Source organism: Dama dama, chromosome 28 (assembly GCF_033118175.1).
Source record: "Dama dama isolate Ldn47 chromosome 28, ASM3311817v1, whole genome shotgun sequence".
NCBI classification, from domain to species: domain Eukaryota; kingdom Metazoa; phylum Chordata; class Mammalia; order Artiodactyla; family Cervidae; genus Dama; species Dama dama.
In genome coordinates, this window is record NC_083708.1 from 23,863,687 (window position 1) to 23,886,817 (window position 23,131).

General features: G+C 38.3%; 2 protein-coding genes across 2 annotated transcripts in view; both read right to left on the reverse strand.

Annotated features, from left to right (window-relative positions):
• Positions 1-2,222: 2,222 nt before the first annotated feature.
• Positions 2,223-23,131, reverse strand: part of RSPO3 (R-spondin 3) — a 94,727-nt gene continuing 73,818 nt past the window's right edge. The window contains exon 5 of the mRNA XM_061131713.1: positions 2,223-3,310. Coding sequence (XP_060987696.1) covers positions 3,123-3,310 — 188 coding nt within the window. The 3' untranslated portion in view covers positions 2,223-3,122. The remainder of the gene's footprint in view (positions 3,311-23,131) is intronic.
• LOC133048284 (keratin, type I cytoskeletal 18) lies at positions 9,424-10,811 on the reverse strand. The gene has a single exon (XM_061131969.1). It carries the CDS (start codon positions 10,767-10,769, stop codon positions 9,480-9,482), a length of 1,290 nt encoding a protein of 429 aa, XP_060987952.1. The 5' UTR covers positions 10,770-10,811; the 3' UTR covers positions 9,424-9,479.

Genomic DNA, 23,131 nt, shown 5'->3' on the forward strand with positions numbered 1-23,131 from the left:
GTCCATGGGATTTTCCAGGCAAGAGGACTGGAGTGGGTGCCATTGCCTTCTCCGAGAAAGAGGCCTTGTCTCCCACTAATTTACCCAGAAATAGTTGCAGTTGGACTGAGATAGAGTCTAGTCAGTTCCTCAGTGTCTTTATGCTCATTTATTTAAAAAAAAAAAATGCTTACTTTTAAGAATATGTGATTTCTTAACCTTAACAAGGTCTAAGACAAAACCTGTGTTTACATTTTGGTTACTAATATTCATTTCATTTCCACTGAATCCCACAGATATAGTTATTCCTTGAAATTATTACATCAAGGAATTACTTATTCCTTGAAATTAATGTAATAATTTCAAGGAATTACTTATTCCTGGAAGTTAATGTAACAATTTCAAGGAATTACTTATTCCTTGAAATTAATGTAGTAATTTCAAGGAATAAGAAGTTAATGTAATAATTTCAAGGACTAAGCACACATATGGATAATATCACATGTTAGTCAAGATAAAAATTGATCCATATGTGTGGCTTGTGGGATTGTTTTTCTGGATATTTATTATGTACAGAATAATTATTATATTGAGTGGTGAAACTTCTAATTCTCATCTAAGAGCCTGTACATTTCCACTTTTTGGAAAAGCAAAGTTGGGGAACCCAGAAGGACACTGTCTCTAATGAGGAGTTATTAGGGACATCACCTTGAACTAACATAAATGCCTTCAGTGACTAGTATAGGAATTTTATCAGAAGTCAAACAGATTTTCCCAAAGTTGAGTTGGCTGCTAGTTTGAAGATGATAATGATTTCACGTGCTTAAAGATCTAATTACATGTGGATTAAGAACTGCAGTTAAAATTGATGTTTTCTTTGTCTTCACTTACATTTCACCCAATATGTAACTATTAATGCTGGTTTTCATTTCTTTTTCCTTTGTAATAATTCTACTTGTAATTATGTGCTGCATCAGGGATTTAGATTATCTGCCATTGTCTGGGGGACCAGAGAGTATAAGTCTGTAGTCAAAATACCTGGGAAGACATGATAATCATTTGCCACAGTTGTTGTGTCCCGGTTTATTTAACCTTTTTTCCGCATTGCATATGCAGGTGTAGACCTTCTCAGTCATTGCTTGTTGAAAGGATGAAGACAATGATAAACATAGAAAATACACAAAAATTATTTGGCCACATAGGCTTGACTAGGTAAGACTGAGGACAAAGATGGTGCTAGAAACCATCTCTAAGGTCTAGAAGATGGGACTATACTTCCACCTAACACAACTCTGTAAGGAAAATGTTTGTTTTTCCTTGGTGATATAAACTGTAGTTGAAGATAGGATTATTTTTATACATAACACATCTCACGTGGACAAGAAAAGAAAATTCAGAATAAGAAGCAGGAACACATCACTCAAAAATTTTATATCTTGGAAGAGGAAAAGAGAATTAAGGCAAACAATCTGCATGAAGAGTACAGTCTGTAGGGAAAGAGTGGCCAGAAATTGGCAGCAAGAAACCAGACTCATTGCCAGCTTTTCAGAAAGCAGTGCTCTTTAGAGGGCTAGGAAGACTGGTGGACAGGATAGCTGTGTGTCCTTCCGTTGCAACAGGAAGGTTATGGTGGGTCAGGAGATTCTGTGGCACCTGTCTCCTCTTGCCCCAGGCTGGCTGTGGCCTCTCTGAAATACTGGTGAAGCCTCCAGATAGGGTGACTTCAGTTCCCCAAAGAGATCTAGAGAGTGAAAAAACATGCAGAAGAAAAGGCCAAATGTTCAAGATGCTGGAGGAACGCAACATACAAGAAAAGATACAAATTTCGAAGCAAGGAAGGGGGAGTAATGAAATCATTTAGGGAGGCCCCTGCATCTATAACTAGAAGTTTTTAATCACAATAAGAAAAATGGGATAAATATCTTCTAATACTTTATATGTAAATTTCCATCAGTTCAGATAAGGCTGGACTCCAAAAGCAAACACTGAGAAATGTAATATGTTCTGAATTCCATAGGATACACAATCCTCTTTCCTAATTCAGGAGTCTCTAAGAGTAACAACTTTTTAATAAAACAATAAAATGAACAAAACTTTAAAAACTATCAACAAATATATTTATTGTGGTGGCCTTCCCCCCTATTAGATACACTTTGTTAGAAAGTAGTATCCCTTTTAGTTCCATGTGGACAATTAAGCAGGTAAGAAGATTGTTCTTCCCCTTCCCAGTTGAGAGAGAAAGAAAACACACGACTTTGCAAACATGTTATATTTTCCTTGCTCTAGTTTTTGTTTTCTATGAAATCAGAATTTTCTTCTAATAAGTATGATTTTGTTTTTGGAAGTAAGTTACAGGTACATGTTTACAGACATATAACCCAAGGGGTAGCAGAGGCTGAATCACACAGTGCGGACATAGACTGGAGACCTGTTCCAGGTAATTACAACCCTTCACAGTTTTGTAAAGCACAAAAATCATCTCCAGCTCTATGGTTTCTTCCACATTTTGCCTTCCTCCAATCCCATACAGTATATTAATTCTGAAAATATGTGCACTCTCACGCTTCTTGCAGAAGGACAAATGAGGGCAAGAGAACCAAGCTTGAAACAGTTGTTTCCGTGGTGATAATTCCTATGATTCCAAATGCCAGGCCTTAATATCTGAGCACTCCCTAGATTTCCTGCACAAAAGAACACTGTCCTTTGAAAGGTGTTTCTCTCCTCTGATCTCTGGTGTCTTTTGAAGGGACACAGCATCTTGTGAGTTTGCAGAACTATCATTTGCTTCTTTAAACAATAGCTTGAAAACATGTTTTTATAGGGAGAAGATGTTGCTTCTCCAGCTGTCATCATTAGGTTGTTACAGCTTCTAGCCTATTGATGATTATGTACAAAATTTCTTGTCTCTTAAAAATGCACAGAAGCACATAAGAGAAACATTCAAAAGCATCCCTTCTTTGATCTTTTGGCTCTTTGTTGTTAACTACGCTTGTATGAAGAATATAGCAACTATCTGGAATGTTGTTTAGACTGAGCGGTAACTGACACGTTGTCCGTTTGTGGTCCTAATGGCTGGAGCACCTGTCCTGGGCATCTGGTGGAGATAGCAGCATCACGAGTTTACGACAATCTCACGGGACCCTCTAATGTACAGTGCTGACGGATACCGATTTCTGTTGTTTATCTTGGACCTTTCGTTTCTTCTGCTGCTGTTTGTTTTCTCGTTGCTCTGGAGTTTCCCTGCTGGGCTCCAGACCTTTGTTATCAGGTATTGCATCTTTACTTTCTTCTTTATTAGGTTTTTTTCTTTTTCTCTCCCTTCCTTTTCTTCCTGAAATGAAAGGAGACACCTTTTAAAAAGCATTCAGTCATGTTCAATTTCAGTTTTCAAAGTTTTTAAAGGCAAGTTGAATTTCTCTTAGGTTGCATACCATACCCGTAGATACGAAATTATCTACTATTTAAATCATTCATTCAATCAGTTTTATGTAGGCTATTGTGCTATACTTTAAGCAATGCAAACATGAAACACATGCAACATATGATGAAGCAATTAATATTTGATAGTTTTGAATTCCAGAAGGTTCTATTTCTGTAAGTTTAGTATGAGTATAATTTTACATGATAGCTATTGATGGATAATTAATATAAATTTTCAAATAGATTTCTGGTGGTTCAGATGGGAAAGAATCTGTTTGCAATACAGAAGACCCAGGTTTGATCCCTAGGTCAGGAAGATCCCCTGGAGAAGGGAATGGTAACCCACTCCAGTATTCTTGCCTGGAGAATTCCATGGATAGAAGAGCATGGTGGGCTACACTCTATGGGGTCGCAAAGAGTCAGACAAGACAGCAATTAATCCTTTCTTTCAAGAAACTTACTGATGTGTATATGTTATCTGACTCCTACAAAAGGTTCTATTTTGTTTTCAAAATTTTCCAAGTAGCAGTTACCGATTTGCATTCTGTCCCAAAGAAAGGCAATGTCAAAAAAGGTTAAAACTACTGCACAGTTGCATTCATCTCACATGCTAGCAAAGTAATGCTCAAAATTCTCCAAGCCACGCTTCAACAGTACATGAACCATGAACTTCCAGATGTTCAAGCTGGATTTAGAAAGGGCAAGAGATCAAATTGCCAACATCCATTGTATCATCAAAAAAGCAAGAAAGTTCCAGGAAAAACATCTACTTTTGCTTTATTGACTACGCCAAAGCCTTTGACTGTGTGGATCACAACAAACCGTGGAAAATTCTTCAAGACATGGGAATACCAGACCACCTGACCTGCCTCCTGAGAAATCCGTATGCAGGTCAAGAAGCAACAGTTAAAATCAGACATGGAACAACAGACTGGTTCCAAATTGGGAAAGGAGTATGTCAAGGCTGTATATTGTCACCCTGCTTATTTAACTTACATGCAGAGTACATCATGCGAAACGCTGGGCTGGATGAAGCACAAACTGGAGTCAAGATTGCCAGGAGAAATATCAAAAACCTCAGATATGCAGATGACACCACCCTTATGGCAGAAAGCAAAGAAGAACTAAAGAGCCTCTTGATGAAAGTGAAAGAGGAGAGTGAAAAAGATGGCATAAAGCTCAACATTAAAAAAACTAAGATGATGGCATCTAGTCCCATCACTTCATGGCAAATAGATGGGGAAACAATGGAAACAGTGACAGACTTTATTTTCTTGGACTCCAAAATCACTGCAGATGATGAATGCAGCCACGAAATTAAAGGACACTTGCTCCTTGGAAGAAAAGCTATGACAGCCTATTAAAAAGGCAGAGACTTACTTTGCTGACAAAGGTCCGTCTAGTCAAGGCTATGGTTTTTCTAGTGGTCATGTATGGATGTGGGAGTTGGACTATAAAGAAAGCTGAGGGCCGAAGAATTGATGCTTTTGAACTGTGGTGTTGGAGAAGGCTCTTGAGAGTCCCTTGGACTGCAAGGAGATCCAACCAGTCCATCCTAAAGGAGATCGGTCTTGGGTGTTCATTGGAAGGACTTATGCTGAAGCTGAAATTCCAATACTTTGGCCACCTGATGAGAAGAACTGACTCATATCAAAAGACCCTGATGCTGGGAAAGATTGAAGGTGGGAGGAGAAGGGGACGGCAGAGGATGAGATGGTTGGATGGCATCACCGACTCGATGGACATGAGTTTGAGCAAGCTCTGTGAGTTGGTGATGGACAGGGAGGCCTGGGATGCTGCACTGTACAGGGTCGCAAAGAGTCGGGCACGACTGAGTGATTGAGATGAACTGAACTGAACTGATACATCTGCATGTCATTTATTAGAAGAGAATTAATTTGCACAACAAATATGCAAAAAGGGTGAGGATAATTATATTTTAATACAAATATTTATATGTTGAAAGTAATTTTTATTGAAAATTATCTACATGCAGGGGTACCTGTGACTATGACTTATCAATAAACCTATGGTATTAGCCACGAGGGCAAGAACTTTATCTCTTTCAACGAAATGAGTAGATATTTATTGAAATATACAGGATTCCATGAGAATCTTGACCTTGAACAGGGTTTGAAGCACAGATTTATTCAGATACACAGAGTGAAACATTTTAAAAAGTGAAGTCAATGCAACTTTAAAGGTTTTGACGTAGGAAGCATAGTGAAAGAAAGACTGGAGCCAGGGCGAAGAAATGAATTTCATTCAATTGGCCTTGGGTAACCGTTAGCGGTTTTAGGAGAGAGTAATTTGATCAGTGGGCTTCCCAGGTGGTCTAGTGGTAAAGAATCCACCTGCCAATGCAGGAGACATAAGAGATGTAGGTTTGATCCCTGGGTCAGGAAGATCCCCTGAGGATGGCCTGGCAACCCACTCCAGTGTTCTTGCCTAGAGAATCCCATGGACAGAGGAGACTGGCAGGTTGCTACGGTCCATAGGGTGGCAAAGAGTCAGACACGACTGAAGTGACTCAGCCCGCAATTTGATCAAAGTGCATGAGTCTGGTACCAAATTAGATGAATTGTTTTTTAAGTTTCAAATTAGTATATTAGCTATATTTTATTAATATGTTAACATTTTACACATACAACCTACATCGTAAAGTCATTTTGAGGGCATGGTTTAGCAATCTCCATAACACACATATCCCAGTAAAAAATTACTGATTCAAATCAATACAGTAAGTGAAAACTAAGAACTAAGTATACCTGGGTGTGGAAGAAATTCTGATTGGACGTATCCCTACATACTGAGTCATACAGAATCTGAAATTAGTTTCAGTCTACAAAAAGTCATTTTGAACAAAAGTATTTTCGAGAAATTATTTGCATGGGAGAACCAAAATATTTTCACGTCCTGAAATAGGCTGCAAATATTGAATTCAGTGGTTTGGCTTTCCTTTTCTTGAGCTCTGGTTATGGAATTCTAGGAACCAGCATTATTAACACTGTATATGTATGCGCAGCCAACACAGTCTCCTTGGATTTTATGCCACAACTAGCTTTGTCTGAGACTATATTTATAAAGTCTTCCAGTTACTTTGTGAAAACTTGCCTTGTTGGGCTCAACATAAAAATCTCCAAAGTTTGGACTTTAAAAGGAGAGTAAACAAAAATAAGAATTCAGACCACGTAAATAAAATATCAGGCAAATTATTTGGGATATGTAGAGAACAAAAAATATTAGAGTTGACTGTTACGTCTAGGGCTGACTAGTCGTATTGATGAATTCCACTATTCTTTTCGCTTAAAAGAATATTGCTGTATTGATAAGATTTCTATAGAAGAAATTCAGGGTGTTTTCTTTTTTTTTCATGCTGGCTTTACACATTTTCAGTGCTGACATGAACTTAGTAATGAAGAGAAAACTGAAAAGTTAATTTATTGTCTTGCATGTGTACTATAATTTAATTTTCATAAATATGTACAAACTGAGACAGATGCTGGTTTTTGTGGTATGTGCTTGATTTTCCAAAGAACATGGCTGAAAAGGTTAGATTACATAATATTTCCATTTGAAGAGCATTTTGGAGGTGTTCAAGTTCAACTCTAAAAATATCATCAGTGAAATTCATTCCAAAGTTCCATAAAAACTACTGACCCTAAACAAAATGTTATTTTTATGGAAATCATCCAAAAGTTCAGTGTTTGACATTGTTCTCTTGATGATGGTCCAACATTTTACAGCTGTGATCCCAACCATAAAAAATATATTGTTTCTTTCTTGGTCATGGATTGATTTATATGTTTGCTAGCTACATGTGACAACATACTCAACTTACAGTGCATTTCTGCTTATTAGCAAACTGATATGATTATTTCTTAATACAGGCAGAAACATTCTTGGAAGTAGCTTGAAGTTCAGTATTAGAGTTTTATTATCCAAGGAGTAACTATTTAGTCTGGGCGGTGAGTGAAAGGGGAAGCTCTACTGAACTAACAGGAAACTAGCACATTGTACGTTGCTGTTGCCTAACAGAGGGCTATTGCACAACAGAAAAATGAGATTATTATTTTTTACAGGCCATGTGTTAGTGGTTGGAAATGCTAACTATCCTTTTGCATAAGTAATATATTTTCCTCTTGTCCAAGAAATAAAAATGCAGAAGAGTGTCTCTAGTCCATTAAAAATCACATGCAATTTGGGAAACTCTGTCAGGTTTTCATTAAAGGGGATTTCTTTTTTTATTCTGCTGACTTTTCATTGATGTGGGCAGGAGTTATTTTTATACATTTTTTTGGTGATTTTGCAAACTATCCATTCCAGTTATCACAGTCTTACATATACATTTGTGCTTTGTCATTCACTGATTATGTGTGTGCATGCACACACGTGCACCAGAATTGGGTTGTAGAGTGCTCCAATGATTAAAAGAATGTTCATCATGCTTCCATGTCCCAGCTATGAGGGCCGTGTTTGGATAGAAACCATCAAAAAGAAATTAGTCCTTGCATAGAAGTACAACATTTAAGAACATTCAACATGACATTAGTCAGAAAAACATGGTGTTCAAATTCTATATCTGCCACCAGCTAGTTGTGTGACTTTTGACAAGTTGATATCTCTTGGGATTAATTGTCTGATATTTAAAATGGGGATAATCATTACCACTTGCTAAACTTTTTAAGGATGCTTGTAAAGCACTTACTGTAGTACATGGCACACATTAATCATGGGAGAAATGAGGGCTAATGTTATTAACTCATTATACAAACAGGAGTTAAGCCTCTATCTCTGCCAAGGAGTGTGTTAAAACCTGGAGAGACAAGGGAGAGATGGAGACAGATACAATAAATAAAGCCACATACTAATGCAAAAATAGTAGCATGCACAAGATCTATTGGTTGCAGAGCAAGGAAAGCATTGAACTCTGCCAATGGAGATCGAACAAGACTCCCCAGATGGGGTGATGTTTAAGCTGAGCTTTAAAGAATGAATGAGAGTCTGCCAGGCTGATGAGGGGAAAAAGGCACAGCAGGCAGTGAACAATATGTCAGTGGCATGAAGGCATGCAAGGACATGGTGAATCTGGGGAACTAAAGTAGACTCCCTTGGTTTGATCAGAGTCTATATATAGTATATTACCCAGAGAAACTGGAACGACAGACAGGACTTGATTGCCATTTTGGGAGTTTGTTCCGAGGACCAGTGGTACTGAAAACTGGAGGAGGGCAAGTGTCAGAATTTGAGAGCAAAGCAGAATTTGGGTGTTTCTGTGACTAGTTTAGAAAAGGCTATTTTCTATTTCAGAAACACTTCTAAAAGTAATAAGAACCCATAAAGTGAGTATGGTGATGACTGGTATTTATTTTTGAGCCTTGACTTTTAAAAGAGTAGCTAAAATTTAGCTAAAATCTCTGTGAAGACCATATAGCCACATATTATCCAATATTTGTTGCAAATCATAACTGAGTAGGTGACTGACATTTTTGAGATTCTGAAGTTATTTTCTATGAATACAATACTGGAATGGGTTTCTGTGCCCTCCTCCAGGAGATCTACCCAACCCAGGGATGGAACCCCAGGTCTCCCGCATTGCAGGTGGATTCTTTTTGGTCTGAGACACCAGGGAAGCCCATGAATACAATAGCGTATTGTCACTTATGTAAACATTTCCTAGGATCTTCTGCAAACTGGGTTTCCAAGCACAGATGACTTTGAAAAATAGATTCCTAGTGCCACTCCTGGAGATTATGAGTCAGTAGTTTTATGATGGGCCCAGGAGTTAATAACATGTTCATTTCCAGTTTATTCTTCTGTGCAACTACATTAAGAACCATAACTAGAGATCAATAGAAGTCCAATTTTCTTAAACATGTGCTTTCAAAAAGTTTATTTCATATCACAGCATTGACCATTTAATTTCTTATACTTTTCCCATGGATATCTGGTATGTTTTTTTGATTTACTGTAGCCATTAATTTTTTTTTTTGTTTTGTTTTTTTTTTTTTTTTTGATATGCAATAACGTCTCAACTTTTATTGACTCCCTGCTCCCCAGGGGATCCTGCTTCTGCTGCCTCAGTGCCTCATAACTTTGGTGTCTGAGGTCTCAGACACCACTTTGCCATCCACGAGCCGGAGGGTGGTGGTCTTATGGATGGTTTGCTTGGAGTTGCTGCTGTCCAGAGCATCGCCAAGGCTGAAATCCTCCCCATCTTCCAGCAGGCGGCGGTAGGTATTGATTTCAGCCTCCAGCTTGACCTTGACATTCAGCAGGGCCTCGTACTCCTGGGTCTGGCGTTGCCCCTCTGCCCGGGTCTGAGCCAGCTCTGACTCCAGGTGCAGGAGGACTCCATTGAGCTGCTCCATCTGCATGGCGTAGCGGGTCTCCACTTCCCTCAGGCTGTTCTCCAAGCTGGCCTTCAGGTTTCTCATGGAGTCCAGGTCGATCTCCAGGGACTGGACGGTGCGCCTCAGCTCTGTGAGGGTCATCTCAGCAGCTCCTATCTCGGCAGTCTGCGAGGTGACCACTGTGGTGCTCTCCTCAATCTGCTGGGACCAGTACTTGTCCAGCTCCTCTCGGTTCTTCTGAGCCAGCTCGTCATACTGGGCCCGGATGTCTGCCATGATCTTGCTGAGGTCCTGAGGTTTGGGGGCATCTAACTCCACAGTCAGCCCAGAGTTGGCAATCTGGTTTTGTAGACCCTTTACTTCCTCCTCATGGTTCTTCTTCATGAAGAGCAGCTCCTCCTTGAGAGCCTCGATCTCAGTCTCCAGCTGCAGCCGGGTGACATTGGTGTCATCGATGACCTTGCGGAGCCCATGTATGTCACTCTCCACAGACTGGCGCATGGCCAGCTCTGTCTCATACTTGACTCTGAAGTCATCAGCAGCAAGACGGGCATTGTCAATCTGCAGAACGACGCGGGCGTTGTCCACAGAATTTGCAAAAATCTGAACCCTCAGGTCCTCGATGATCTTCAGGTAATGCCCCCAGTCTCTGACCTGGGGTCCCTTCTTCTCCAGGTGTTCCCGGATTTTGCTCTCCAGTCTCCGGTTATCAGCCTCCAGGCTCCTCACCTTCTCCAGGTAGGAGGCCAGGCGGTCATTCAGGTCTTGCATGGTCTCCTTCTCGCCCTGGATGCCCCCTACACCCACCAGACCCCCAGCCATCCCGGCGCCCAGGTTCCCGGACCCCCAGCCGCCCCGGACGCTGGTGGAGCGGGACACGGAGATCCGGGAGCCCGAGCCCCCGGCGCCTGCATAGACGCTGGCCGCGCTGCTGACCGGTCGGACCCGGTGGCCCGACGACCGCACGGAGCCCAGGGACCGGTAGTTGGAGAAGGTGGATTGGGCGCTGAAGCTCATGATGTTTGTTCACGAGGAAGGAGCGAGGCCAGGACTCAGGTGCTGGACCGTGTAGCCATTAATTTTTAAGTCAAATTTTCTAATTAGGTACATTTGGAAAAGGCACCTATATACTAAATAAAAATTAGTTGTAGATTGTGTTTTTAAAATATGTTCAAACAAAAGTATGAACTGAAAAGAATAAATATATTAAAAAAGAACAAAATAAGTGATCTTGAATAATATTTCCTAAATTATGTATTACATATTTTAAGTTCCAAGTAAAAATAAAAACCACAGAAAATGCTGTTATCTTTTTAAATGTAATAGGGTTATGAATAGAAGAATTGTTCTCCTTAGAATCACAAATAGAATTTGTTTATTGAGAATTACTCAGATTAGGAATGTCAGTTCACAATTTTCTGGATGTTTAGAAATATCTGTGGCTGCTGCTGCTAAGTCGCTTCAGTCGTGTCCGACTCTGTGCGACCCCGCAGACGGCAGCCCACCAGACTCCGCCGTCCCTGGGATTCTCCATAGATCTTTATAAAAGCTGCTTCTTGGTGAATTTCTTGCAAGGTACCACTAAGGGGAGCTATTGAGCTTTAAGTAGCTCAACTTCAAACACTAAGTTTTCTCAGAAAGCTAAAACTGTATCCCACACTCTATGAACTGAGGACTAAATATCACAGAATCTACCATCAAGCCAGTTAAATGAGTATCTCATCAGAAGTATGAAATTAATTGTTAGGTAGTTTCTCTTTATTGGGTATGGCTGGAAATTCATTTGAGAAGCCAAGACTTTATACTTTCAAAAGAGCACAAATGATGTGAAAAAGGAGTTAATCTGATGATTTTTGGACCTAGAGCTGGACCTGAATTTTATGTTTAGAGGATGAAAATTCCATTTTTTCCCCTTTTTTGTGAAGACATCACTGAAGAAATTTCGCAAAGGAGGGGAAATTGCTACAGCATGACTTCTTCAGCAAATATGATCTATTGTGTAAATACATATTTAAAGGTCTTTGAATTGTGGGCTATATAAACACAGGACAGCTTGACCTAGTGGTGCAGAACAGAGCCGAAAGTCAACAAGGCTAAATTCCTTCTCAGCTATATTTTCACCAAGTAGAATCGACTTGAGAAATGCATTAAAACCTTTTGCGTTTTTTGTGTTTAACAGAACAGAAATACTTATTTCCTTTCTATTATTTTAGCCTAGGAATTTATTTCAAATACAGTGCAAATATGGTATAATGGATACTTAAAACAAAATAGGCAGACAATGTCTCCAAACGGAAATTTAAGCTACCTGTTTTATCTACTCTGTATAGTTGATCCTTGAACAACACAGGTTTGAACTGCACAGATCCACTTATATATGGATATTTTTCAACAATAATCCCACAGTACTACAACTTCTGGTTGGTTAAATCCCCAGATGCAGGGGAACCACAGATATGGAGGGTGACTATAAATTATACTTGGATTAACCCTCTGAAGTTGTATAAGGGTCAACCATTGTTTAATACATGAATTAGTTCAACTGTATTTCCATCTAACTTCCAAGATGCTTCTGAGTAATTACTTGCAGAAAAATAATTTGATGTATCATTACATGCTCTGCTAAATGCTGTAATTTGGGAAATTATCTTGGGCCCATTTTTGCAAAGACATTAAGACTAAAACAGCATTTTGGCTACCAATTGAAAAGGGTTAAAATAAGAGGTGTTCATCTATTGTTAATGGCGCAAAGTGAAGAGAAACTAAAGAGCCTCTTGATGAGAGTGAACGAGGAGAGTGAAAAAAATGGCTTGGAACTCAACGTTCAAAAAACTAAGATGACGGCGTCCATCATTTTGTGGCAAATAGAAGGTGGAAAGGTGGAAGCAGTGGCATATTTTTTCTTGGGCTCCAAAATCACTGCAGACAGTGACTGCAGTCATGAAATTGAAAGACACTTGCTCCTTGGGAGGGAATCTAAGACGAACCTTGATAGCATCTTAAAAAGCAGAGACATCGCTTTGCCAACCAAGGTCTGTCTGTCAAAGCTATGGTTTTTGCAGCAGTCATGTACAGATGTGAGAGTTGGACCATAAAGCTGAGTGCCAAAGAACTGATGCTTTTGAACTGTGGTGCTGAAGAAGATTTGAGAGTCCCTTGGACTGCAAGGAGATCAAATCAGTCCATCCTAAAGGAGATCAGTCCTGAATGTTCATTGTAAGGACTGATGATGAAGCTGAAGTTCCAATCCTTTGGCCACCTGATGTGAAGAGCTGACTCACTGGAAAAGACCCTGACGCTGGGAAAGATTGAAGGCAAAAGGAGAAGGGGGTGGCAGAGGATGAGATAGATAGCATCAATAACTCAAGGGACATGAATTTGAGCAAACTCCGGGAGATAGAGGAGGGCAGAAGAGCCTGGCGTGCTGCAGTTCATGGGTTCACAAAGAGTGGGACATGACTTAGTGACTAAACAACAACAACGACGACAAACCTATTTATGTCCCATTCTTTTGGGGATTCTGTAACAAGACTGTCCTGACTATAAGGTACTGAGTGTAAATTTTCAGAGGTTAAAGAAGATAAACCCAAGCTTCCTACCATGGCACCCAGGGCGCTTATCCTCTGTGACCTGGCCCTTGCTTATGTAGTTGTCAACTTTGAAGTCTTCATCCTGCTCTCCCTAGTCACCCCTGCACATCACTCACCATAACCCACAATGCTTACAAATCCCACTGATGCATTTCCCTAGAACGCATTCTCTAGTATCCCTGGATCTAACTCAGACTTAAGTGCTTGCATGTCACACCTTCAGAAAAATCTTCCCCATTCTTGTAACCTTTTCCTTGGCTGGATTAATTAGGTCTCTCCTCTCTTTGCTCCTTAAACTCCCAATTAGTAATCCTGTTGTAATAATCAAGATGAAGATGACTTAGTCTGTCTATTTTTAGAAATACAATCTGCCACTGTTTCTACTTTTTGTTTATCTATTTGCCATGAAGTGACGGGACTGGATGCCATGATCTTAGTTTTTTGAATGTTGAGTTTTAAGTCACCTTTTTCACTCTCCTTTTTCACCTTCATCAAGAGGCTCTTTAGTTCCTCTTCACTTTCCGCTGTTAGAGTGGTATCATCTACATGTCTGAGATTGTTGATATTTCTCCTGGCAATCTTGGTTCCAGTTTGTGATTCACCCAGTTGGCATTTCACATGATACACTCTGCATGTAAGTTAAAAAGCAAAGTGACAATATACAGCCTTGATGTACTCCTTTCCTAATTTTGAACCAGTCTGTTGTTCCAGTTCTGGTTTTAACTGTTGCTTCTTGACCTGCATATAGGTTTCACAGGAGGCAGGTAAGGTGGTTTGGTAGTCCCATCTCTTGAAGAATTTTCCACTGTTTGTTGTGATCCACACAGTCAAAGACTTTAGTGTAGTCAATGAAACAGAAGTAGATGTTTTTCTGGAAGTCCCTTGCTTTTTCTAAAAGACCCTGATCCTGGGAAAGACTGAGGGCAGGAGGAGAAGTGGGCAACAGAGGATGAGATGGTTGGATGGCATCAGTGACTCAGTGGACATGAAAACTGCAAACTCTGGGAGACAGTGAAGGACAGGGAAGCCTGGCATTCTGCAGTCCATAGTGTCTCAAAGAGTTGAACACCACTTAGCAACTGAACAAAAACAATCACAATTTTTAGAAATAGTAAGAGTAATGATAGATGACTAAAATTTAATGAACACATCCAAGTGCCAGCCATACTTCTAAGAGTCAGTACTGTGTCTATAAGTTCTGTTATCACCTCCATGAAGAGATGAGGAAAACATCTTTCCAGATGAGGAAAAAGATGAGGAAAACCACCACACTTCTCTGCCTTCACATTCTATTTTGAGAGTACAATGTGACATGACATCCTTGTATTCTTGTTTTATTTACACGGAGACTGATGAGGACAAAAAAACAAAAAAGAAAAGACAGTGTCCAGGTGTGAACTAACACAAGAAAACATAGAGGTTTTGTAAAGACGAGAACATACTTCATTAACTTCTTGAAATTCCAGTTTCCTGAGCACCCAGTTGCTCTTCAGAATCTAAGAGGACTTTGCAGTAGATGTTGTGTGACAGCACCGTTCATTTACATCATGCATTACAGGCTTCTGTTTTATTTCTACACGTCAATTTTCATTATTTCCACCCATCTCACAATCATATAGGGGTGACATATTGAATACATGCAATTTGGAAATCATTTATATATTTCATCATTCATATGTAACTTAGAAACTTCATTTGACCTTTAAAACTACTACTACTATGCTTTTAACATTCTAATAGAATTTATCAGAGATTTTTATATTTAGCTACATTTAATAACATTTAATATCAGATAAAGAGGAAGAAAAACTGTATGAATTCAAATTTCAAAATCCCACTGAGGTTTGAAGGCAGTTCTATTATCAATAACTTCATTTTATGGCAGACAGCATAAATAGTAATAATAACAACTTTTTAGAATCTGTATTTCCATAATATCTTAGCATAATGAACTTGCTTTTGCCAAAGCAAATATGTTTCTTATTGATTGTTGTCAACAGGTCTTTATGGATTTTTTTCTCTCCTTCAGTTGTTTAAATAGTTTCATTACTCACTGAAGATATAGGATGTGAAATTTTGAATTCTGGCTCCATGTCCCAACTGAACTTTTCATAAGCCTTTCTCCCAAGGTAACTCCAGTCTATCACAGTGCTTCTGTTGCCCAGAATACTACCCTGTAGACTTTATGCACTCAAAAGGGGCATTAACTTAGAGTCCAAGGTTAAAGATATTGAATAATGCATACTACGATGACTTCTTCTTGTAAGTCATCAGTATTCATCAGTATTAAAATAGTTAAAAAGTACAAGGAGAAAAAAGAAACTTCAAATGTTTTACTATTTGCAATATGCACAATTTAGCCATTATAAAACTAAAGTGTATCCTGTATTTTATTTTACAATATTTAAAAAATACAATAGGGCATTACAATTTATATTATATAACTATTTTAAATTTAATATTCTTTTATGTGGGCTGATTTCTTTTGAATCAACTACTTTGGTTTGAAAGTTCATTTGAAATTAGTAATTTCAGTGTATTTTTTTTTTTTTTAAAGTGCAAAATTTCTTAACTTAACTTTGAAATTTTACCCAGCACATTAGGGTAGATGACAACATTCTTGGAAACTAAATCACGTACAATTTATGTGTCGAAAGTTTCTTGATCTAAGCATGTTTGCATAGTGTGTTTTGAACTAGATCTTGGGTCTTATACAATTTTATCTATTGGATAAGCATGTAAACATTCTGATTTTCATTTGCTGTCAAAGAATGTGTTGGTAAATTTCAGCTTTAAATCAATTAAATTTGGTTCATTCCTTCTACCATGCAATTCACTACTAGCTTGTAAAATTACTATTACGGCTCTCCTTGGAAAAAATTGACTCTGCATATGAGTTTTTGACTGCTTAACATACTGTTTGTGAATTTAGGAGGATATGTGTATATTGCTTATCTTCAGAAATTCAGATAGTGATGTGGCCAGTACTGCTATTTCAAAAACTGTTGAAGCCTGCCTTGTAGCATTGTCAAATGTCCTCTCTGAAATTTTCAGTTGAGATCAGTCTTCTCAAAGTATTAATGACTATCTCAGGAATGAATGGATGTGTTTATCTTTGCTGTAGCACTCATTCTCTACCTCATTTCCTTCCTCATGGCCCACCTTCAACTCATGGTAGCTGCTATATAGGCCACCACCTCATAGAGCAAGGTAGAGAATATATGTGAGTCTGTGGAATGTTTCCATCAATTTTTTTTTCATATCACCCTTAAAAAAATTGATTGCAGTCATTTAAATATTAAAAAAAAAAAAAAACACCCAGTAGAATAGCCTCTTAGAAAATTCCTACCATATGCATATTGCCAAACTTAAAGTATGTAAGATAGTATTATAGATGGGATTTCCTGCAAAATTATTTTAAAGCAGAACTCACAATTATCATTCAGACCATATTTTGAGTGATTCCTTTAAGAAGGATGAACAATTATTTCTTTAATACTTCATTATAATTAATCCTTTAAAAAGTTTCACTTTTGTGATAAATTACTTTTTCCTAATTTGTGTCAATTAAAAATTAAATGTAACAATTTTAATATATCACTAGTCAACAATAAGTTGAAAATACTGCTCAAAGTGTAGACTGCTTTGAAAATCTGAGCCTTAAAAATGTTTTTTCCTAGTGAATTTTCATTTTCTTGCTTTAAATCTTTCTGGGTGGACAATCATGTTACCCCAGTCCCCACAAAACATGTCAAAGTAACAACTAAAAATGCTTCAATATGTTGACTTACCCAATTCATTTACCTTAGAAGATCAGAAACCTCAGTTATATCAACATTTGATTCTGAAAATTAACACTTGATATTTTAAACTGTTTTACATCCTTGCATATTCCTCTCGAGAGAGAACACAGTGATAATGCATTTTCGTGTAGAGCTTAAGATAACACTGGTATTTCAATTTTCTTCTTTTTCTTCAGTTAGGTGTGTAGGCTCACAGTTCAGTCTTTCATACTTGAAATACAGGTTCTGAAATCTTTTTATGGTAAATATCCACCAAATGCTTTTTTATTTTTTTAAAAGAGAATCTCTAAGCCAAGAGCACCGTCTTCATCTTTGATGAAATATAACTTTCCAATTAACAGGAAAGTCCTCCATTTCAAAAGGCTGAACAGAATGCTACTTGAAAATTCATTCCAGCTGGTTAAATTAAAGAACTGAAATAAATCCAAAGAAAGAATATTCTCTTGGCATTTATCATTTGATTTTCATTTGGATAAATTTCCATTTGCTCCAAGAACTTGTCTCGTCTCAGAATTTTGTTCTTCTGAGACAAAAAAAGAAGTGTTGATAGGCATGTTTGTGCTGTACTTCCCCCCTTACCCGGATTGTCTACACGGTTGTATTGACAGTTGGAGATGGCCTTGTACTTGATGACACATTTGCAGTGATTGATTATACAAGATGTTGATATTATTCTAGTCTCTTTCATCATTTTATGTACCAGCTGACTGTGCTGTCTAATTCTCATCCTACCACATCCCACTCTTTCCTTCCTTTGAAGCTTTTTACTGCTCTATGGGGGAAAAAATGTAACTCTAATCTGGAATTACATCACAGGGGGAAAAACAACCACCAAGAGTCTCATTTAGCATGTGCTACTCCACATTTTTAGTAAAGATGTCACACTCTTTTATAGTCGTAATTTACTGTTTTCAGAAATTTATTGATTACTTATGTAAAGCTAATTTTTAGCACACCTTCAGTACATCCTCAAATATTTTCACTTTTCTTTTTTATTATAGACTTTATCCTAAACTATTGACTTTTTAACTAGCTTGGAAAACATGGAAAATCCCATGTAGCCTTTACTATATTAAAATGTGTAAGAAATAAATTTTCTTCATTCATGCAAATAAGATCATAAGGGGCGTATTTCACCTTTAGCAGATAACACAAGCTATTTTAGTTCTTTTTCTCTCACTTTTGGTGCAAATATCTATTCTGATTAGAAATACTTTTCACATTCATTTTCATGACCAACAAGACAGCACCTTGTAATTATTTCATCAACAGTAGTTACATATACTCGAATGGAATACAAACAATTTAAGTTTTTAGCAGTTGAGTGTTCACTAATCTAGAAATATCAAGCTGATAATTAAGCAAGATTTGAAACCTGGGTTTGATCCCTGGGTTGGGAAGATCCCCTGGAGAAGAAAATGGCAACCCACTCCAGTATTCTTGCCCAGAGAATCTCACGGACAGGGGAGCCTGATGGGCTACAGTCCATGGGGTTGCAAAGAGTTGGACACAACTGAAAGACTAACACTCACTCACTCACAGTAATATTTTATCATATCTCATTTTACAGTTTTTTGTTGTGCTTCCATTTTCACTGTACTGATGCATGTTAGGGTGGGAAAGGAGTTAGGAGGGTAGACACATGTGCAACAAATGTGTATGTTTGTGTATATATATAAGTATATATGCACATATTTATTTATAGGTCCTTTCCCACCACAGATGGAAAAGTTCTATTTTTCTGGTGGATTTAAAAATACCAATTCATGACAGAAAGCCTGTTTTCCAATTTAATTTTCAGTAAGTCTAAAAGGGGATTTAGCCAATTAAAAGAATCCTTCAGAAACTCAAACCTTTAAAATTAAGAGACATTGCTAAATTATACATGACTTTTTTTCTTATCAAACATTTTCCATATGTTAAATTAAACTTAAATTAACTTGCACCCTTTCTTTCTTTGCAAATTTTCAAAATGTTGTATGAAAAATAGAATATGATACCATAATACGCATTTGATTAATGCAGAAAAGTTTAAAAATTATATTCATTCTTTGAATACTCTTTTACATGTGGACTTTCTCCCCTAACGTTGACATTATCATGAAAAGCCCAATTTCCCTCTTCTTTCTTCATGACCAACTAGTTCATTTCCTTCCATTGTTTTGATTGGGTTTCTAAGTGTACATTATATGTATTTTATATATATATTATCTACTGAATTCTGACCTATATATTTCTAGGCCCTTTTGTAATACATCATGATATTGAATTATATTTATATTTTTTGTAAAAGTAGTTATATTTTATGTATATAATATATATATAATTATATTTCTATTTTTTGTAGTAGTAATAAGTGAAAATATGGTGGGCTTATCTTTGTAGAAACTCAACCTTAATTCTGTTTCCCTATAAAAATATTTGAAAAGGAAATACAATTCACAGAATGGGTTATTTCGGCTGGGGTGGATAATGTTGGGGCTTCCAGTAGTGGGTTCCTGATTCATTTGCATAATTTTATGTACAGAGCACTTGGAGGAATAGGGAGGCCTCCACACCTGGGTACACAGGTAAGTGTTGCTACCATTGCTCAGAAGAATGTGGCAGTTTTGCCTTGCTTTTTGTCACAAGCCTCCTGTACACAGTAGTGACTCAATAAATATTTGTTGAAAGACTAAGTGAAAATATGAATGATGCTTTTTTTTTTCTTGATTTAATGCCTGTCATTCTATTGAGGGAGAGATGGGGAAGGGCAGGCATGCACAGAGATACTTTTGGTGTTATTCTCACACATGCAAGCGTGCTGTGAGTGAGTGAAGTCACTCAGTTGTGTCCGACTCTTTGTGATGCCATGGACTGTAGCCTGCCAGGCTCCTCCGTCCAAGGGATTTTCCAGGCAAGAATACTGGAGTGGGTTGCCATTTCCTTCTCCAAAGCGTGCTGTGATTACCCAATATTTTGAACAACTTGTCTTAATGAATGACATTTTGGAGTCCTCTGCCAGTTAGGGGCTTCCCTGGTAGCTTAGTCAGTAAAGAATCTGCTTGCAGTGCAGGAGACTTGGGTTTGATCCCTGGGTTGGGAAGATCCCCTGGAGAAGCAAATGGCAAATCATTCTAGTATCCTTGCCTGGAAAATGCCATGGACAGAGGGGCCTGGCAGGCTGTGGTTCATGAGGTCCCAAAGAGTCAGGCATGACTGAGTGACTAACGCTGTCACTTTTCTGCCAGTTAGCCACTTCCATTTCAGTATTGGTTTCAAGTGACTACAACCCACTCCAGAGAGCTACATCATGGTCGCAGGGAACAAATTTTGATTTGTCATGCTCTAGAAGATCATCTTTGGGACCAAACCAATGGTGAATAACTGGAGTATCCACAAGGCCGCTTCAGAAGAGATCTTGGAAGTCCAGGGTGCAGATAGATTACAGAAGATCTGACTGCCTTCTACTGTGAGGAGGAACTTCAATTCCAGAACAGTGTTAGAGATTTGAAGGCTCTAAGGTTTCAGTGAAACTCGGAATGTGGACCAACTCCTCAGCCCCAAACTGGGAAATGGGGCCTAACAAAAATTTTTTCTGAGGCTGGAGAATAAGAGGTAGTTAGGGAGAGAGACAGAGAGGGGAAACAGAGAAGGAAGGGAAGGGAAAAGTTGAAAGATGGCAAAATAACTTTTTCTTCAAGTTATCATCTATAGCAGGCATAAATGATGTGTTATTCAGTGGAGTTAGGAATGTAGCCTTCTTCTAAAATATGAAAAATGATCCTGGTTTATCTTGGCCCAGTCTTGGGCCCAATCTTTTGAACTGGTACTACACAGTCTCAGAAGCTTGATTTCCTTTTGAGTTTTGAATGACTGTGGCTCTTGTAATGCACCGAATTCTGCATTCAGTGGAATTCCACTATAATGACGGGCCATTTGATAATATGATGAAACTGTCAATTGAAGAGGGTGTAGCAAGGGCAGCAAATGGCACGTGTAATGCAATTAACCAGAGAAAGTCCTGGAAAGACTTCAGCCAAATGAGCTGAAAATGAAAGAAACTGTGACAGTTTCTGAAGGAAGGAACACCCTCTTACTCAATCTCCATGAAAATGAATATTTATTGTTTAATTGAGTATTTAAGAATCAAATAAGAAGGTCTTGGAAATAAAAAGGCTGAATGAAATAGCAAAAAATGTTTTAAAGGAATAAACAGTTATTAATATCTCATGTTTTGGTTTTTTATCTTCTGAGAAAAATACAGAATCTTCCTGTATCCCTGAAGACCACTTGAAAGTAGAAAGGGGAATATGTGACTAATGACTGCTATAAAACTTTGTCTTCTCTCCAGGGGATTTTTAGGAAAGAGGGTAGTAGTCAGGAGGTGATTGAAAATGCTGAGGAATATGGACTTCCCTGGTGGTCCAGTGGTAAGGAGTTTGCTTGCCGATGTAGGGGACACGGGTTCAATCCTTGCTCTGGGAAGTTTCCACATCCTGCGGGGCAACTAAGCCCACGCATCGCAACCTCTGAAGACAGTGCCTAAAGCCTGTGTGCCACAACAAGAGAAACCACTGCGATGAGAAATCTGAGACCTGCAACTAGAGAGTAGCCCCTGCTTACCACAGCTAGAGAAAGCCTGCGTACAGCAAAGAAGACCCAGTGCAGCCAAAATAGTATTATTAATAATAATATTAATAAGTATTAATAATGCTAATAAAATATTAAAACTAATTTTGAAAATGCTGAGGAGTAAGAATATTTAAGGAAGGCAGGAATAAGACTGGCAGATTTGTCTCTGCTGGGCTAGGGCCTGGAGGGACAGGAAGGAGAATCCTTCCCTTTCCATCACACCCTGGCCATCCTTTTGTTGTTGTTTAGTCACTAAGATGTGTCCGACTCTTTTGTGACCCCATGAACTGCAGCCCACCAGGTTCCTTAGTCCATGAGATTTTCCGGGCAAGAATACTGAGTCGGTTGCCATTTCCTTCTCCAGGGGATCCTCCAAGCCAGGGACTGAATCCGTGTCTTCTGCATTGGCAGGCAGATTCTTTACCGCTGAGCTACCAGGGAAGCCCTGTGCATCCTTAATCAAGTACATTTTTGGATCCTGCAAACTTCATTGGCCCTTTTAGCTCCAGAAGACTTGAGGAGCGAAGCACAAAAGGCTGTCTTGTGGGCAGCCTTCCCTGAGTATGAACAGGTATGGGGGTGTGGGTGATGATTCTGTCCTAACAGAAAACAATCCAGTGATTTCTAAAAATCAGCAAATATTTCAGAGCTCACCAAAGGCTCTAATAGATGGTTTTCCCTATTGCTTATAACACATAATAACTATTTGTGTTCTTTAGGTATGCTAATATATTTAACATTTTTGATTCACACATGGATTAATCACATATTTTGCTATACTAGTTGTTAAATGTTTTGAAAATCACTCCTTGCCTATAGACATCCTTCAAGATACATTTCAAAGGCTGCTTTGTCCATGAAGTCTTCCTTAGTTATTCTCCAGAAGGTGAGTAGGGATGCAGTAGAGTCTAGCTTGTATGACCTTGGACTTTGAAGTTAGACAGATCTGAGTCTGATTCCCTGCCAAACCATTTAGTCATTGTCTATCCTTGGGGAATGTTACTTAAACTCTCAAGACCTCATTTAAAAATATGCATGAGCTTAAAAATATGTGTGGCATTAAATTAAATGTCAAACATGTGAAACGGGTATCAGAAAATGTGCATTTTATATTTGGCTATGTTCCTTAGCAGCTATGTGACCTTAAGTGAAGTTTTTCCAATTTAATTGCCTCATTTATAAACATGAACAGATAATTCCTCTTCTTCTCACTAGTTGGGATAGGTGTGAGGAACAACTACTTAGAAAATTGAAAAAATTATATAATTATGTTATTTATAGTTATAAAGTTTTAACTCCTAAAATATGATGATGATGGTGGTGGTGGTGGTCTCTATGAAAATACAAAAGACTGGAGTAAACCAAGTCACCT

Coding starts and splice junctions, on each gene's coding strand:
- LOC133048284 (XM_061131969.1), bottom strand. CDS start 10,769: ATGAGCTTCAGCGCCCAATCCACCTTCTCCAACTACCGGTCCCTGGGC.